Source organism: Spermophilus citellus (assembly GCF_964194105.1).
Source record: "Spermophilus citellus genome assembly, chromosome: 9".
NCBI classification, from domain to species: domain Eukaryota; kingdom Metazoa; phylum Chordata; class Mammalia; order Rodentia; family Sciuridae; genus Spermophilus; species Spermophilus citellus.
This window is the reverse complement of record NC_138191.1, coordinates 52,411,692-52,432,062: the sequence shown is the minus strand read 5'-3', so window position 1 is coordinate 52,432,062 and position 20,371 is coordinate 52,411,692. Positions and strand designations below refer to the sequence as shown.

Genomic DNA, 20,371 nt, shown 5'->3' with positions numbered 1-20,371 from the left:
GGCCTTTGTAAAGTTTTCATACAAATTTTAGAAAACATTGTCAAGTTTTTCCAAGAAACATTTTGGGATTTCTTTTGAGAATACTTTGAATTTATACGTGAGTCCAGAAGGATTAATCATTTTGTGTTTTTTGATTGTTCTAATTGATAAACATGGTATTATTCTCCTAATAGTAAAGCCTTAATTTTACCTCATTAAAATGTTTTAGCTTTTACTGTATTAGTCTTACAAAACTTTAGGTTAATTGCAAGGATCTGTACATTTTTTATAGCATTGTAATTAATATATCCACATCAATTTCTTTTGGCTAAGTTTTTGTATGGTTACTCTCGCCTTTCTTTACATTTTTGCATTTTCAAGATCTTCTCTAAATAGAAAATAATTAATTTATAAAACTTATATTTTAGTCTTCATATTTTAATTAAATAACAGTAAATTTAAAGTCTTATAATTATATATACATACAATTACATATTGTATTCAGTGTGCATATCATATATTACATATGTTTACATTTTCCATTTTCTTCTCTTTCTTGCCCTTCATTTTTTCTACCTGCTAATTTTTTTCCTCTTTATGACCCCCTCATAAAATACAGAGAACTTAAAATACTCTAGATCTATTTAACCTCTTTTTGACTAATATATTACTTTTTATCATGTTTCTGTTTCCATCTCTTTATTTTCATCAGTTTAATCTGCTACTAAATCTATTCATGTAGATTTTTAATTATACACTAGTTTCTCTTAAAATCTGCAAGCATAACTCCCTCACAAGATATAAAATAACAAACAACAATAAAACCTAAAGTTTAACTTTTCTCCATGAATACAATGTTTTGTCGCAGTTTCAAATATCTGGAATTCTTTTGGATCTGTTACTCTTTATTATTTCTGCTAATTCTGGATCATTTATACTTAACTCAATATACACCTTGCAATTTTAAATTATTTGTGGGCCAATTTTATTTGAAAATGTCCTTAGGGAATTTTTTGGCTTAGTGTGCTATTATCTTCCTCAGGAAGGAGTTCATTTTCTGCTTCCAGTTACCTTTGGGCATTTGTAGCACAGGATGAAGGTTTGGAGATTCTCTGAGCTACCTACAATGGTTCTCAAAGTAATATTAATATCATCTTCCAAAATCAGCTTCTGAGATGTTTGTTCCAAACAAGGGCACTTGTACTAGGTTCCTACTTTTGTCAGTTACTGAGCTCAAGCTCAATATCCCCACTTCCAAATATCAACCCCAAAGCTCATCTACCTTTCAGTGAGTGCTCCCCCACCTGCAGATATGATAGTCCCATTCAGGTGAGTCCCTTCTTCTCTGTGGGTTTATGTCTCTGATGTCTATTTCCAGTTCACACCTTTGTGGTGCTGTGCTCTCACTAATCTAAGTTTCATAATTCCTCACTAACTTGGTGGATATTCCATGCTATTTAGAGGACATTTTCTGCAGCATTTCTAATATTTTTGCTGTTCTTATCAAGCATGTTATTGTGTATCACCTAAATTGCCATTATGGGAAGTCTCTGTTTTTCATGTACATTATCAGTAGATCAAGGTAAGTATAAAATAATGGTATTTTGATGTATTGAATATATTTCTAAAAGTGACCACAGGGAGAGAGATGGGGAGCATTTTTGTGTGGCTATCTTACCTCTCTACCTTTTTTTATAAAGCCACCAGAACTTATTTGAACTTCACCCAGTAGCCTTATCTAATTCTTATCACTTCCTAAAGATCCCAACTTTAAACACCATAGTTGGATTCATTTTCTACTCTCAATGGGTATTATAATTCTGAGTAGCTCATAATGGGGATTAAATTTTAACACGTGAAGCACTGGGAGACAATCAGACTATATTCAAACTATAGTATCTCTCAATAAAAATATTTGTTGAATTATTAAATTTTTATTTTTTCCCACATTTAATTTAGTATAGATAGACATACAGAATGTAACTACCTCTCAATGTACAAACATAGGTTTATGTGTCAATATTCTTGTATGTGTGAGTGTATATATTCAGAATATATACTTTTTAAAATTATGTCATGCTATGATGGCAATGAATAACTGGTCAGTGGTAGAAAGCAACATTATTTCCATTAAATCTATTCATATTTCTTTCAGCAGGTGGTTTCAGTGTTTAAATGACATTAAGACCAAGGGGCCATCTGCTTTCCCTGAAATATTGGTTAATTTACTCTGATTAGCATGCCATTTTAAACAACTCTCAAAGAACTCAGCACAGATTGAACAAGTTGGAGATATTTGTATAATGTGGCTTTTGCCATTTTATGACATTTAGAAATTTAAGATTTTCTTTAAATGATATTTTCAAAGGCAAATGAATGCCTGAAATTTAAATGTCATATTAAAATATTACTCTATTCTCTATTATGGCATATTAGAGGATATTTTTAATTTCTGTCAGTTTTTTATAAAAATAAACTTTTGGTTTTATTTTGCATTCATGTTAGTCATGTGTGTCTGTAATGATGTCAAAAATTCATTTTGTTAAATGTTCATATTCATAGACTGTTACAGTAAAGAGCCACTCCCTAGGTATTGTGGTAGGGTAGAATTTTGTTCAAGAGCTCAGTCAGGAGAGCTTAGTGAGAAATGAAATTTGAGGGGAAAGATGATTCATTTGGGGGCCAGTAAGAACAACTACTTAGGCTCAGATTAAACTTAAGGACTAAAATTCAGTCTCACTAGAAAGAAATGGTGGAAGCTATTAAACATCAGAAATCAGCAAATGTTTTGTAGAGGACCCGAGAGTAAAAGTTTGGGGTTTTGTGAACCACATGATCTCTGTCATAGTTACTCAACTCTGCCACTGCTAATGCAACCTTAATCCATGCAAAAAAGAATGGGTGCATTTGTGTTTCCAAAATGCAAATAGCATAAATAATACCCGTAAGCTGATTTTGGTCTGTGAGCGGTCATATGGTAACCCCTGCTCTTCAAGGATCCAGGATCTCTAAAGACTTACTTGTTGTTCAAAGGGTTCAGGTCCACTTCCAATGCCAGAAGGAAGAGAATGTAAAAGCATTTTTCCTGTGGAATTTTTGCTCCATTGATGCCTCACCCTAGTCTTCCACAGTCCAGTGCAACTTAGCCCAAATTGCTGGGATTCTCTCTAATGGTGTGAGGGCTGCTGCAGCACCTCTTCTAATACCATCGGCTTAGAGGTCTCTCATGTCATGTTCTAAAGCTCATTATTGTTCCTCAAAACATACCATGCTAGGGGAGCCAATCCAGTGAGGCTTCAATCATTGTTATAAATTTCCCCAGAACCAGCCCTTCCTAAACAACTCCCAGTCTCTTTGGTTTTGGACTGAGATCAACAAATTCAGCAAACTTCTGATAAGTCCTTCTGGTGAGTCTTTTGTCTACTGTCAAAAACTTCTTGTTTAGGGCCATCCTGTGTCCCCTAAAACACCTTTAACTTTTAACCAGTAAAATAAAAATGTGAGACTGTCTTTCTTACATAACAATTTTAACTTTATATAAAACAGATTTATCTCTTAGCATATAAAGGAAACAGAAAAGCATTTTCCTGGGACAGAAAGTTGCCTGACACCTAAGGATGATGGGTCCTATTTAACTTAGTTTCACCTATGACAATTCTTTCCCAAGCAAAGATCTGCTTCAAGATGGCTGCTCTTTTGGCCTGTGGAATGACACTGCAGTTTTTCTTCATAAAATTAAAATGTAGACTTATAAAGGAAACTCTCACCCAGAAATGTGAGATCATTTTCTTGGGAAGCAAGAGCCCTTTCTGAAAGGGCTAGACATTCTAAGTTAAAGAGAAACTCGATTTTTCAAAATGCAAAGTATGCCAACACTTCACATTTTGACTCCTTTAAGCTGCTTATGTTCTTCTTACCTTTCCTCTGGCATCCCCTTGTAAGTGCAGGCCCACCACAGAACTTGCCAATTCACCATTCAGTGAGTTGTGCACGTGGACAAGTTGTGCATGCCTACAATTAGTGAAGCTCCACATCACTATTTAAGAGGGGTTGATGCACATCCTTGTTATTACCTGCCTGAAAGCTGTGGGTGGCACCAAATGATGCACTGATGCATAATTTGCCTTAAGGTGTGATTTGTAGTCTATTATGACACATTTCAGGATTGAGTGTAGCTTGAAATCAATTAGACACTGATTGCTAACACCTCATACCTTAAAATACTCATACAAAATCATTTGTACAACTATATACACTCAGTGAACTTTATAGAATGTATATTACAAAGAAATTTTTGACTAAAAGTAATAGGAACTTAAAGAAAAATAATTGAGGTAAATATTGTTAGGGAAAGAGATGGCTACTGACTTACATGGCTGAACCACAGAGGGGTGACATTGGAGCTCTCCTGGGTGGCTGACTCAGGGACTAAAAACCCTGAGGTATCTCTTCTTCTCTATTAATGCCCCTTCCATGCTTATCTACTACTTGAGACTTTCTTCATGTGACTGAGGAAACATGACCTTAGAGAAGGGCACTCTTCCCTGTACCACTGACTGTAGTTATGAAACTCCTGGGAGGGTACTCTGCTAGGCTCCTGTTGTTTTTATGACCATCTCTGAATAGATCTCCAAGGCCAGAAGATATAGGGAACTATATGTTGACCTCACTTCAGTTCTGTGCTCACCCATGATTAGCATTGTGAAATATGACAATGTCCCCATGTCCCAGAATCACATATTACCTTGTATTTGGAGAAGAAGTCCTCTCTCAATTCATAAAAAATTGGTAAGAGTATATCTCATTGAATTATATATTAATAGCACACAATTCTACATAGCAGATGAGTCAATGAATCTGAGAGTTTATATGAGCACCATCTCAACATTTGCAAAGAGAAGGCCAGAGCTCCTCTGCCATTTGTGACTCCACACCTGTACAAAATCATATTTACATAAGTTTTGTCAATCAAATCAACTCTGGCATGAAAATAGCTATTTTTCAAATATTAATGTGTGTGTGTGTGTGTGTGTATCAGACACAAGAAATTTTAGGTGTATAATTTCATGTTTTCTATATATTTTTGTGAAATTGAAATAAACCTTAACAATAGTTCCATACTAGGAGCAATCTTGCTTCAGCTCTTTCCATAAGGCCTTACAAGATATACTGCATGAACAGAAGTGGTACGAATGTCAGCAAAGGTTAGGAACACCTGATTTTCATCATCATATGTTGCTTTGCAATCCATGATGATGCTTCCTTGTATTAATTCCTTCTAAAATCAGCTGGCCTTGATTTTTCTTAGAACTGGTTGTGAAGCATAATGATTCTCATCATGGCAGTTAAGTTAAGGAAGCATATAGGGAAATTGTAGTTTACTCTGACAAATAAATTATAAGTCCCTGTCTACAGAGAAGGACAACCACTAAGGGATACAGGACAGCTGGGAAGATGTATTCAAGACACACATATGAGGGCATGTACACACAAAAAAAGCAGACAACTAACATATGTGTTATAGAAAACATTTGGAGCTTTCATAGCATGAAGACAACCCTGGAAAGTGCAGAGGGAAAGGGAACCTTCTGTAGAATTTGAGAGAATTTGGGTAAAAATATTTAAGAGAGGATATGGGTGGCTAGGTTCTGAGAAAAGAAAAAAGGGAGGAATAACATGTATTTTCTTGAAAGCACTTTTCTCAGTAGCTTCAGAGAGATGTTGAAAGTTCTCATGTAGGACTCTTTCTAATACAACCTCTAGCTATGCAACCAAGGGATAATTACTGAAGCTTTGAGAGAGCAGGAGGCACTCTGAGCTAATTAATATAGGTTCTCATTTGTACATGTCAAACTCCTTTCACACTTCTTTCGAGACTTGACAGTCTTCTCAAATTGTTGTGGGAGAAAATGGGAGAGAGAAAGAGCATGCTCATCCCAACAGAATCACAAATTATAAAATGCTACATTAATTGACAATGATTCATTCAGAATCTTTACATTGTTCTGGTGCTCTGCTGACCACTATAGAAGGAAGAGTAGAAATTATGAAATTTATTTACTCAAGATAGATTCAATGAAGTTTCGATATGTACAAAATACTATGCTAAGTATTAAAAAGAAAAAAATGAATTAGACATGGATCATACTTCCAAGGAGCAAAATACATTTGGGGAAAAATAAGATAATCAGGGCAGAATATAATGTGATCTACAAAAAATTTCCAAAGGAAATCCTAAAGGATCACAGAGCTGGGAAAGATCAAGGAAACTTCATAAGGGGACTGCTTCTGATTTGAAACTTGAAGAATGGAAAAATGAAGAGCACATAAAAGGCTATAATGCAGGAGAAAATGGTTTATGTAATACCATGTACCCAGTGATGTCTGTAGTTAGTGTCTTTAGAGGAAAGAATGGGAGGTGAGATGGAAAGATTGGTGGGTGTCAGACTGTGGAAGACCTTACATTATTTTAAAGTTTTTAAATATAATTTTCTAGGCAATGGAGAGCCAACCACAAGTATTTTCAAGTGAAGGAGTGGTATGATTGAAATTGTGCTTTAGGAGAATTTTCCTGGCACAAAATTATAGACTTGGTCAGAAAAAGGAATATTTGAAGTCAGGGAAATTAGCCAGGAGGCTATTATAATGTCATAGATGTAATGATGAATTAAACAAAATGGTGAAATGGAGTGGAAATGGAAAGGAGGGGATAGACAGAGGAAAGATGACTTTGTCATTTCTCCAATTCATTTCTTCAATGTGAAGGAACAATGATAGAAAATATCAAATAGAAAAAAACAGTTCATGATATATTGTGTAGTGCATAATGAAGACTACTTGTGTTCTGGGAGAGAGAAAAAAAGAGAAAGGGGAGGTCTCTGACATCTGAGTAGAAAGGATGAAATTCAGAGATGTGAGATATAACTACATTCCAGAAGAGAATGGCATGAAAGAAAGCACAGAAGCAAAATAAACTTGGCCCACATATGGCTTCAACATGCTTCTCAGAGGAGAGGACACTGTCTAGAAGGAGAAAATAAAGCTCAAAGCTGGGTAGCTGAGATAGAAGTACCTAGTGGAGCAGAGGGGTGTTGTGCAGTGAACAAGATTGGAAGCTTGGAGCTTGGACTTTTGTAGGAAACCAAGTATAAATGGATGCCCATGGAGATATGGAAGAGAAAATCATCAAAGAGAAAAATTTATTGGAAAGTTAAAAAAAAAAAAAATGGAGACCAAAAAAAGAGGGAGGCAAGGTCACAAATAAATCAAAGAAGGTAACAAGATTTTTAGACAGGTGGATGGGACCATTTTATATTTTAATGAGTCGATGCTTGTTATTTACCAGTAAGATAGTGGTAAATATAGAGAATTATTTTCATAACGTGACAATGGAGGAAAAGGAATTGCTGATTTATGTGCATGAATTTCTTAACGCTTTCATACACAAAGTAGTGTATAATATAGCACATTAGGGTAAGTTGAAAGGGAATTAGGGTCAGCTATGCAGAACTTGGTAGAAAACAGTTAAATACATTTTAATAACATGTAAGCATGAAACAAACCACGTTTTAGGGAAATATATTAAATATAATACTTTCAAATAGAATCTATTTGATTTCTAAATAAAAAACTTAATCTTAATTCCATGAATATAGTTTTGTACAGAGAATGGCTACACACATTTTCTCACAGAATTTTTCATTTTAATTTCTTTACATTCTTGGTAGTCACCATTGAAGAGAGACTGCACAAGTAGGTGATAAAATTTGACATTGTTGCTTTACAGTCATTAAAAATACAACAAGCCATGAAACTACACAGGTCTGCTTTGACAAAAGTAATATTTAAATTTCTTATGATAAACTGAATGTTTTAAAATCTAATTAAATTTCTTTCTATGAAATGTTTTAAAATAAAAATGATGCCCTTATTTGTAGAATGTGATATATTTGTAGAGCAAGTGCTATGCAGCTAGCTTAAATGTATGGAAAAAAAAAAACAAACAAACACATCAGTCACTCACCTATAGATGGTTACCAGATGTAAAAGGAGATACAGTCATTGCCCTTGCTGCATTTGTAAGGGGGCAGCTGGGTTTCTTCACTCTCTTTACACCTCACCCCCAAGTCACACCTGGAGCCCTGTTGGCAGTAACTGTGCCCTGCAACTGGCTGTACAGTCATACCTTCAGTGTGTTTCCAAATGGTGGAGCTCCTTCTTGGCTATGTTTAGTGTACTGGGGTGGAGCAGCAGGTTCAGATGCAGTTCCTGTCTCTGCTTGCAGCCCCCAGGGCATGCTGTCAGACTCTGCTGCACCTCCAACCAGGATTCTTGCAAAGAAGCAATCTGAGTTGAGGCCCTAAATACAGAGTCTTCCTAAAACTCAGACCCTTCTAATCCCCTGAGAGGTAATGTGGGATGATCCTAACCCATCCCAACATATTAGCATGCCAATGCACACCCACAGCCAAGCTCCACAATCTAAGATTTCCTTTCCTTCCCTGAGTTAACTGCTATGGAATTTCTTGGGGGGTAGCTGTGGCTGTCTCTCAGAGAAGACATGTTTTGGGAGAGGGAGCTCATGAGAATTGTGTAAAACACCTTCTACCATGTTCTATTAGGGAGTCATAAGAGACTAGGGTGGACAAAATCATTGATAGCAGAAAAATATAAAATTCTGCTTTAAAAAAAATCACCTGCCAGAATTGTTGTTAGGTAAATTTAGTGTTAAAGTAACTAGAAATAAATATTCAGTTAATCCTTTAATAAGTGACCTCTTTGTATTAGTTGGAAATTTCAGGTTGTTTACAGGCATGGAAAATGAAATCTGTCTGAATTAATAAGAAAAGGAAGACAAGAAGAAAGAGAGAGAAGGGAAGGGAAAGGAATTTATCTGGAAGGAAATGATTAAATGCAAAGAAACAATAGAAAGTAGAAAAGCCGGACTTCTGAAAAGAAAAGTGGAAAGGGTAGTTTAGAGAATTAAAGACCAGCCTTAATCACCATTCTTTTTCTTCTTGCATGAATTGACATCAAGAATTTTCTCTGTATCACTCCCTTGAAGATTCAACTTCTGGGGTAACACAGTCAAATTAGATTGGTTCACCATCCTGGCTCTTGGCCTGAGGAAGGCTGAACACCTCCCCTTACAGTCTAACTGTGACTATGAGAGTGGGAACTTACATTCTGAAAATCCAAGAAGCCATCACAAAAAGAAGAAACAATGTATCCTGAGCAGACAGCAGATGTCCACTTCACCCATCTAGCTCCTTCATTTTTTAGATGGGAAAACTGAGTTTCTGTATTAAAATATTCCTATCCACAGCCTCATAATGAGTCCAGGGTGAAGCCAGAGAGGGAACATTATCTTCACATCTCCTAATCCCTTATCACATCAGTACTTCACACATCTGCATATTCAGTTCCTCAAAGACATACTATTCTAGAAAATACAATAAAACCTTACTTTGTTGTCTCCTTAAAATGCTGAGGAGTAGGCTAATTTGGGGGAAATACATTACTAAATTAAATACACTGTTTTATGACCTTAAAGATAAACAACTTGCAAATACCCCAAGAATGAATAGTTGCCAGGAGGTTGAAAAGCAGTTTGTAGTTGGCTGTTGGCATCCAAAAGCAGTACATAGAAAAACTACTTCTTTCTTATCTAAGGACTCTGACAGTTTAACTAGTGATGTCAAGTACATTTTCAGGCATATTTTTTTGTAGGTTATTTGTGCTGTGAAGTCCTTAGTCTTGTAACATGTCAGGGTGCTACTTGTCAGTGGGTGCCATTTTCATTTGATTGTACTGGAAGGGAATTTTCATTAAAAATGTTCAAATTCTGGAAGGCATCTTAAATTGTTTTAATGCTGCTATTACTATATAAAGAGATACAATTAGTATACCTACAGCAACATCTAACATCCAAATATGCATTTACATGGGGAAGATGGGATGGAGCACAGATTTTAGTTCAGGAATGTTGTCTGGTAGCCTCAATGATATAAGTCACTTGAGTGTCAAAACAGTCAAGACCTTCCTTGGGCACCACACTTAAGAAGTTTCTCATCACAGTTACAACTGCACCATAATTGTTTCTTAAGTAATGTATGTTACAAGCTATAATTTGTTAGCAGAAGCAGTATATATAACTAACTCTTAAGATCCTAGAACTTGGAACAAACTTCTGGATTAAAAGCTCTCAGCCCTGCTGGGTGCAGTGATGCATACCTGTAATCCCAGAGGCTCCAGAGGTTGAAGCAGGAAGATCCCAAGTTCAAAGCCAGCCTCACCAACTTAGTGAGGTATTAAGTAATATAGTAAGATCTTGTCTCAAAATCAAAATAAAAAAGGGGTTGCCTAGGTATGTGGCTCAGTGGTTAAGCACAGTTGATTTCAATCCTTGGTACTAAATAAATTAATTAATTAATTTCAATCCTTGGTACTAAATAAATAAATAAATAAATTTAATTTAATTAAATCTCAGTCTCACTAATTATATTTGTTATTCTTACATATAATAACACATAACCCTTGGAGTCTCAGTTTCTTTAACTGTAACATATGATGGTAATGGTACCTACATCATAAGGATTAAAAGACTTATCAAGCACTTAAAAAAGGCACTAGTTTATAGTGAACATTATTTGTTTTACTATGACTAATTTATTGTCTTTGATCTTTCTTCACTCCACCTGCATTTGCATTATCATTTGTGAATTCTGTGAGAGAAGATACTCTATTTATTCTTCTTTACAGTTGTTACCTAAGGAGAAAAGTGACTCTCACATAGTAGAGGGTCAATAAATTTTGATAGGTTGATGGATGGATAGATGAATAGATTAACTGGTTTTTATAATTCACCATGTGCTTTCACATATATGATCACAATTGAACTACAGAGCATGGCAACAGTTATTGCCAATAACTTTTCCCATTTTATATACCAGAAAACCAAAGCTCAAAGATATTAAGTGACTTGCTATCAAGAGCAGAGTTGAAATATTTCACAGGTTTGGACCTGTGTTTGACTTTTTACTTATTTTTCCATCTGAGTTCTATCTATGACTTTTAAAAATATAAAATAGGGAAATTATTTGCCCTGTTCATATCACAGCAGTGTTTTGTGCATGAAAAAGTTGAAGTACAGTTGGGCATGGTAGAATATGCCAAAAATTCTAGCAACTAAAGAAACTGAGGCAAGAGCATCACAAGTTGAGGCCAGCTTCAGCAACTTATCAAGGCTCTGTCCCAAAATTTAAAAATAAATAAATAAATAAACAACTAAGAGGGCTGAGGATGTGGCTTTATGATAGAGTGCCCCTGGAACATACATCAAAATGTTGTCCCAATGTAAGTCATTATCATTGAGTTTAGTATCTATGGGGACCTGTAAAATAATCTGACATGAGTGTGAAATTATATAGATCAGAAATACAATATTGTTTTTATTCTCTTTTATTACTGAGTAATATTCCATTGTGTTATTATGCCACATTTTTTTACCCATTCATCTATTGAAGGGCATCTAGGTTGGTTCCACAGTTTAGCTATTTTGAATTGTGCTTCTATAAACATTGATGTGGCTGTGTCCCTGTATGCTATTTGTTTGTTTGTTTATTTACTTACTTATTTATTATTTATATATGACAGCAGAATGCATTAAAATTCTTAACATATAGAGCACAATTTTTCATATCTCTGGTTGTATACACAGTATATTCACACCAATTCATGTCTTTATACCCGTAGTTTGGATAATAATAATTATCACATTACATCATCATTAATAACCCCATGCCCCCTCCCTTCCCCTTCAACCCCTCTACCTATCTAGAGTTCCTCTATTCCTCCCATGCTCCAGGTCCCTTTCCAACTATGAATTATCCTCTATTGTGAATTGTGCTGCTATAAACATTGATGTGGCTGTGTCCCTGTAGTATGCTGTTCTTAAGTCCTTTGGGTATGGCATTTGCAGGTAAATGGATGGAGTTAGAGAAGATAATGCTAAATTAGCCAATCCCAAAAGACCAAATGTTGAATGTTTTCTCTGACATAAAGAGGTTGATTCATAATGGGATAGGGAGAGAGAGAATGAGAGGAATAGATGAACTCTAGATAGGGCAGAGTTGTTGGAGGAGTAGGGAGGGGGCATAGCGCTATAAATGATGGTGGAATGTGATGATCATTATTATCCAAAGTACAGGTATAAAGACACGAATTGGTGTGAATATACTTTGTACACAACCAGAGATATGAAAAATTATGCTCTGTGTGTAATAAGAAGTGTAATGCATTCTGCTGTCACATATAAATAAATTAAATAAAATAAAAAGAAATACAATATTGTAAAAGAAAAGAGAGAAAGAAGGAGAATCTAGGGTAGGGAAGAGTAAAGGATTTGCAATAGAATTGGCTTTGAATTCTCAAGCATTTCCTGATGCTTAACAAGGATGGAAAAATCTATCAGGGCAGACCAGGTAGGGAGGGAAGAGGAGTTCCTTTCTAATATTTCAAGAACTTCTTGAATTGTCAACATGTATTCAGCATGCATCTCTGATATTTTATTGTAGGGCTTCAGTTTGTTACTAATGAATTAGGAAGCTATAATTTTAGTCTCCTGTTTAAATCCCCTTTTGTAGAAATGCAATTTCCAGGATGATAAATTATAACAACTTAAAATTATTCTAACTTGCTTTTTATCTTAATCAAGAATTATAAATTTTATTAGTTACTAAGAAAATTTTTAAAAAAGTCTGCCCCAACACACAAAGTAACTTTGGTAGTAATGAGAAGTATAGTCAATGATGAGTTACATAATAGTTAACAAATGGAATCAACCAACAATTATTGAATACATAATATGTGCAAGGAACTTGTGCTGCATGATTTTATATACATCATTCAATTTAATTGATCAGTTCATTTCTTCACAAATGTTTACTGAACACCTTCTCTTTGCCAAGCACAGTTCCTGTTACCACATGATGAAAAGGTCCTAGATCTTATGGGGTTTACATTCTAGTGGACAAGGCAGAAAAAAAAAATTAACAAGGCAATACTTATTAAACTATTAGATAGTGATAAGTTCTATAAAGCAAAAGAAAATAATATCAAAATTAAAGAATAAAAGAAAAGTCTGGTGTTAAGAATGCTACTTCAAGAGTATGTCAAGGAAAACTTCCCTGATTGATAAGCTAAAATTTGAGCAGTGGCATGGATTAAGGGGTTAACCAAGCAATGTTTCTAGAACAGAGTTTGTGAACAAATAGTCACTATGTACAAAGACCCTGAGGCAGTACAAATCTAGACTGAGTCGCTTGCCATTGAGACATAGAGCTATGTGAACAAGATCTAAGAACCAGGCAGAGCCAGTGAGACTCATGAAAAGATGAGGAGCTTAGATTTTTCTGCTGAACACAGTGAGAAGAAGGCCTTAGGAAGTTTTGGCAGAGAAATAACACAAATGAATTTACTTTTCACTCTATGTAATGACTAGTTTATAGTTGGTAGGTGGTAAGGGAAAATGCTGGAAGGATAGTTAGGAGCCTATTAATTGTGCCAATCTAGTCAAGAGATGGCGGTAGCTGTGGTTGGGGTAGGGCTAGCAACTAGTTCTGGAAGATGGGATAGTTCTCTTGTAGGACTTATATTTTATGAAGGAAATGAGTTTGAAGCCATTAGCAGAGAATGAAGAAATTTGAGAAATGAGGAGAAGGTATGAATGGGATAGTAGTAACAAACTGAAAAAACACTAGGATTGTAGGTAGTGGACCTGCTTAAAGTTTGTTCGGAGGGACAAGATTATGCAATTTTACGTTTTTTCTCCAGCCACCTTCAGTTGTTCTGGAACAACTGAGACTTCCTTTAATCTAAGGCTGAGATTTTGCAGGTGAGTATGGTAAATTGGAAAGGGGAAATGAGTGATGACTCTGCTGGATTGAACCCCAGTGTTGGCAGAGGTATATGAGGACTTGAGGCAGTAACGACAATGAAACATTTAACTACGTTAGTGGATGGTGTGGTCTCCATATTGCCAAAGACCTATTGGAGTAGAAACTGAGAAGGCCAGCTGAAAAATGGACTAGGAATAGATTGTCACACGCCTGATAAGGAGATTTTGAAGATGTTGGAAATGGCCTAGGGTATGTGAGAATAGAAATGGGTTATCTTCATTAATGTTATGCAAAGTTTCATGCAAAGTTTCTTTCCTCTGAACCACTTTGCACTTTTGAGTTGCCAAAAGAATCACAAAGTTGAGAGCAGCCATATCCACCACCAGAAATCATCTGAAGACTTGTTGGTTTTAACACTGACATTGTACTAGGAGTAAGGTTAGAATATGTCCTGGACTTCGGGTGCAATGAGGATGTCCATTGCACCATCTGCCTCTTTTGAAGCAGGAAAACCGGGAACCATGTCCCAAAGCTGATAGTATTTAACAGTGGGTGTCAGGAATTCTCGCAGGCAGAGATCCTCAGAAGGGGCGAGCAGCCAGACTTAGTGAGTTCTTACCAGGGCCTAATTTTCAGTAAGAAGACCAAGTTTTATTTCAGGAAGGTAGAGATTGGTTTTCTTGTGGGTGGTATGCTGGGCCAGCTGCTATTCTCCAGGAGTCCTCAAGTTAGTATTTCTGGAGTGACCCAGGTGGCTTCCCAGGAGGGGACTGGGTGCCTCTGCACCTCAGCCAAGCTACTGCAGAAACACCAGGAGAGCTTCCCTCTTTTGCGATTCTTGACGTCAAGCTCCCACATCCTTGGAGCCTTGCCAAGGCGGTGGAGAGCCGAGAGAGGGTGACAGGGGAGGAGAAGCCATTGCAGCAACAGCTTGGAGGAGGGAGCTGGACGTCTCTCTCTAGAAAACCAGGAGCGGGAGCCAGAGCAAGGGAGGCAGAGGACCTGCCGGCTCGGGGTCCGCTGGGTTGCTGCAAAGAGGGGAGGGGAGAAGGCGGGGGCGCTGCATGCAGCGCGCTGGCTCCAGCGGTGCCCGCGGGGAATGTGACATCAGCCGTGCCGGGCGCTTGCGGCTGGAGGAGGCAGCTCGCCTCGGCTGCACTGTGCACACCTCGCCCGGCGGAGGACGCAGACCCGGGCAGGCGGCCGGGATGTCGGCGAAGGAGAGGCCAAAGGGCAAAGTGATCAAGGACAGCGTCACCCTCCTGCCCTGCTTTTATTTCGTGGAGGTGAGTTGGCCCACCGCCTTGGCATAATGCAGATCTTCCGGGCACCTCCGGAGTGAATTCAGGTCCTGGACAGTATAGGAGGCAAGCAGATAGTGCCAGGGTGCTTGCTGCTGTCCCCAAATGACCGACCCTTTCCCTAACCCCCTCCCAGGGTTTTCCAAAGCTCCCCTGAGTGTGCCTGTGAATACCTGCCAGCCCAGGGTGATTACCACTAGAGGTGTCGCTGCTGGGTGGCCTGCAGGGAAGAGATACCTGTGTGAGTGTGGGTCTAGTTCCCTGCCCTGTCGTGCCAGTGTGCATAATGGCCATCAGTGCCCCAGAGGGGCCATGATGCACACATTTTGGGATTTGTATCTTTAGTCTGCCGAGTATGTATCTAGAACTCTGAGAGCTTTGGGTGAGAACTCAAGTGCACACTGCCATGCCCCTGGCTATGAGGACCTGAAGTGTTTGTTTAGTATTAGGATTGTTGTTTTTTTATTAACATCCCCCAAACCTTCTCCTATTAGAGTTACTATGGTGCTTGCATCTGCTTCTACAATTGGGTCTTCATTTCCAGGCAACAATCATCAAGCTACTGACTGGTCTTTCTCCATGGTTAAAAAAAATGTATTATACGTATATATATATATATTTTAAAAAATGACATCATCTGGTTTTATATGATTTGTATCTGTGAATTTATTCTGTGTCAAGCAGATAAGCAAATAATAGGTAGATGTATTCATAATGAACCTCTAACTTACAGAATGCAGTGTTTGAGGGAGGAAAATATTATGGGAGGGTTATAAAGATTGACAGGTACAGAGACTCCATGCACTGTAATCCATTGCATTGGGAAGACATTTTTAAGCAAGGAGTTTGTTAAATTACAGGCAGAGAAAGGATGTGTTGCACAGGTTTTGCAAAATCAGAAGACCTTAACCATAAAAGTATGTTCTATGTAATTAGAGCCTTGGTTACCTAGAGAATTAAAAGACTATTGCTGAATTATAAATATCCTTCCTAGGCTGTCTTTTCAGCCAAATATGGAGGTTTAGTACTTTCAAGTACAGGTAGTATATTCTGTATTTGTTTACTGTGAGGTTTATATGGATTGAGGAAGAGTCCCTGTCTTGAAACTTGGGGGCAGGTATATTGTTAGACTGTTTTTATATCTAATAGTATATTTGGAAGTTTATTTTACATGGTATATATTTTTTAAAATTGATTTCAGTTTTAAGAAGGATGTGACTTGCATAAATCTCAGAGAAATGGTGGGTCATCCCTTCATCCATGACCTATAGGAAAGAAGAAAAAATGTTCTATTTCTTCAAAATAATTAATTGATTCATTTATTGCCCTTACTCTTTTCACAAGGGATTTTCAGGCTATGGCTTAGGTAATTATTGTTGAAAAATAATAAAGAGCTATCTCAAGAAAAATGTGGGCAGCAGAAGATTCCTGATTGAAAAGGGTAAAGAAATAGAAAGATGAGATACCTGCCTTCAAGTTCAAACTGTCAGGCCACTTGTGGCATTATTAATCCACTGTAGTTTTAAACTTAAGCACTTTCAATAACATCTGAATCTATTACATTTGTGTAAAAGAAACCAATTAATTTTTGAGTTCCATCTCTAGGAAGGTACACACCCGAGGTCAGCTAGTGACTGACCACAAACATTGCAGCTGTATGGCTTCATGAAAAACACTTCCAGACAAGAGGATGCAGACCAGAAAATAAGATTATTGCCTTAAAGAATCTGAGTGTGCACTATTGAGGTTCTCTTAACCTAGGATTTCAAAAGCGCTTCATAATGCAATTGAATTATGTCTCTAGGAACAAACATCTCACAAATGTTACATCTTTTCCATGAGTGAAAATGACCCCAATTCACTACTTCCACTTTGACCCATTCAGATATCCTCTATGAATTTCTCAGCAGGACAAGTTATAGAACAATTACTGAAGACAGTTCATGGAGTTTCAATGAATAATTATGACACTATATCTTGGGGGTAACAGACTTCAAAAGAGAAAGCTACAAAATTAGATTGCAGATTATGTTCCTGAAACTCAAATGCATGATATACCACTAAAGAGCCTCCAGAATATAGAAGGCATTAGTACATCAATTTTTTTAAGGGGTTGACAGGAAGCACTTTGAAATGACTCATTTTGACACTGGTGAGCATAAGCTTTACATCTCCTTTGGAGGATGCATAAACATAACTAGAATTAACATGCCAGTAAGATGCTCTAGAGTAATTACACTTTGCTTTGCAGCATAGTTTTCCAAGACCTTACTAATAGAGATGGAAGAGTTAAACCTGAGTAAATATCCTTCCATCACATAGAAGCCCAAAGCTTCCTCTGTTACTTTGAACCACTACTGAAGAAAAAAAAAAAAAAAAAAAAAAAAAAAAGGAGGCTAAAAACGAGTCAGATCTTGAGAAAAAAGTAAACAACAACAACAAAAAATAAATAAAAACAACCAAAAAACCAGACCAACTAGCTGGGTCTAATGCTGACAGGCACATTTTAAACTGCCTTTTTAAAAGTTATTCAGGCAGTTCTAAATTGCTATTCTTAATGGGTATGAGATACTAAGAAACTTAATTGGGACACTGAGGAGAAAGTTTCATTTGGAACAGAGGGGACTGAAATCAACTTAGCTTGAATTATGGCAGGAAAATAGCATCATGTTCTGAGTACAACTTAGGTTATACAGACAGGTGGAACTACTCACGTAACATCTATGCCACTACTGTTTGGCTAATTCTGGCCCATGTTACTTCTCATATCCTCAGTGTCTTCATATATACTAGAAATCATGTAATATAAATGTAAATACACATATGGTCATATGTAATAAAATTGTTGTTTTTCTCTTAAAATAGAGAATATATAATCAGGCTGTAGCATCATGTCTGAGGTGAAGTAGACACACAGTGTGTCGTTTCTTTTCCTGTCTTATAACTGCCCTTGACCTGATTCTTTGACTTTCAGGATTCTTTGACTTTAAGGCCAAACTTGAGAGATCAGTCCTGACATGGCCTAGCTTGGGTGTTCTCTTTATTCAGCAAAAGCCACTTTCTCTCTAGTTTTCAGAACTGGTTTGGGTACCAAGTTTTCCTGAATGGATCTGTATTAATGGACATGAATAGGGAGAGTGGAGTGCCATATTGTTTGTGCAGTAACTACGGCAATCATTTGTGAAGCACTTAGAATAAAGCTAAATTCTTTACGTGCACCATCTTGTTGAGTCTGTAAAGATTCTGTTTAAGACAGAGGTTGTTTTTATCCAGGTTTCAAAGAATAAACAGAAACTCATAAATGTTAAACAGCTTTGCCCATGTTTACAAAGCAAAGTGGAGGCAGAGCTGATGTTCTTCACAAAGAAATGTCTCTAAAGGTGGTGAAAGAATATTCACACAGGCAAAGTTACTTTCTCTTGTTTCTTCACTTAGGAAAATGGCATTCAGGAGGCTAAGGGAGGCTGAGGCAGACAGATTTCTTGAGCCCAGGAATTATTTTCCAGCCTAGGATATGTAACAAGACCCCATTTCAAAATAAAACAAACAAAGAAACAAATAACAGAAAGACATATGTAGTGGGGGAGAGCACATTGATGGAGGGTAAACAACTTCCTCTAGAAAAAGACTAGCCTCCTCAGCTCAGTTTGTGCACCACTGATAGTCTCTAAGCACAGAGAGTTGGCGTATAGCGTACACTCCCTGCTGGCTTACTAGTTAGCAGCTAGGTACCCCTCCTTAAGTGCCCATGGCTAGAGAGAAGGAGTGGGGAGGAACTCTGGGGTCCAATTGCAGTTTAAGGGTATATCTAATTATGTCCCCCTCTCTAGGTCCAAGTGTTCAGTCACTAAAATCAAGTAATCTTGTCCCAGTTCACCACCAACCTTGATGGTAAACAAAACATTAAGTTAGGGACTAGAGTTTTTCTTATTTTTGGTTTAACTACTGATTGTTTGCTGATACAGTATTTCATTGAGGACAGTCTTATTACCTGATAGTTTGAAAGATACATGATGATTTTCTGTAGAGAAGGTCATTTTAGGAACTCGTTAGATAATTCAGTTTTATACTATTCAATCTAGGAAAAAGGAAGGGAGGGTTGTAGAAGGAACTCTCAGACAAGATATCCAAATTTTTATTATTTATTAGCTTAAACAGCAAGACAGGCAAGCAGGAATGGTCCACCAAAAAAAAATATTTTCTCTTACCTTTAAAATTTCAAACCACTCTCCAAGTGTTGGCTGCATCACTTATGGTGGGAACTGTAGACAGCATACCTAGAACTAGTAAAAAGATCTTTTAAGCTTAAAAACCCAATATTATATGTGATAGGACTGAATGTCTGGGTGGCTCATGAATTTCCTCTATGCTAAGCTTTATAATGGTCCCTCTGTGCTCAGACTCACAATTTTGTTTTCATAAGTCAATCTGTTCCAAGACCAGTTAGTTCAGTACATGAAACACATAATAAATTACCTTTTAAACTAAAAAGATACAAATTCTTAATATAAACTAAATAGGAAAGATATACTTTTCATTTAAACATTATTTTATGACCTACTTTTTATTACTAATACCTATGAAAGTGTAAGAGTTATGATTGACCTATAGGAAAAGATATTTTACAGGGCTCTACAGATACAAACACTGATATCTCATGTTCATGTGCACATGCACACATGCACATAATTCTGAAAAACTGGCATATATAAACACACATGGAGTGAGAATATCATCTGTTAGCATAAAACAGTGGTATCTGAAATATTGCATATTCAGAATATTTTAATCTCAAAAAATTGAAATTATTTTCCATAGAAATATTTTTAAGAAATTTATTTTTTAATTGTAGCAGATACTTATATTCAAGATTTCTATTCTATCTTATGCTCCATGTGAAAGTTATATGACTCATTTGATATTCTTACTTTGAAACATGCATAGTTTATTTCCTTTTCCATAAACTTCAACATCACTAGGAAATACAACATCACAACATTTCTGCATTGCATGTACCAAAATAGTAGCTATAGATTTTTTCCCCTTCTCTAGATTGCAAAGTGAGATAGTCTGCTCAAAAAACACTCCAAACTCTGCCAAGTGAGATGAGCTGGCAAGTTCCTCCTCTCTTCAAGTCACACTGCACAAAGTCTGACGCAAAAGAAAAAATAAGTGAAGCTAAGTTTTTGGAGA

General features: G+C 36.8%; 2 protein-coding genes across 3 annotated transcripts in view; one reads left to right on the top strand and one right to left on the bottom strand.

Moving 5' to 3' along the window:
• LOC308655499 (uncharacterized protein) overlaps window positions 1–20,371 on the bottom strand; it is a gene marked incomplete at its 5' end in the record, with an annotated part of 119,175 nt that overhangs the window by 49,507 nt on the left and 49,297 nt on the right. The window lies entirely within an intron of this gene.
• Window positions 14,942–20,371, top strand: part of PLPPR4 (phospholipid phosphatase related 4) — a gene marked incomplete at both ends in the record, with an annotated part of 36,970 nt that continues 31,540 nt past the window's right edge. The window contains one exon of one of the 2 annotated variants that reach the window (XM_081308521.1): window positions 14,942–15,163. In XM_081308521.1, the coding sequence (XP_081164647.1) occupies window positions 14,942–15,163 (222 nt within the window). The remainder of the gene's footprint in view (window positions 15,164–20,371) is intronic. The other variant, XM_081308522.1, reaches the window with a different exon arrangement.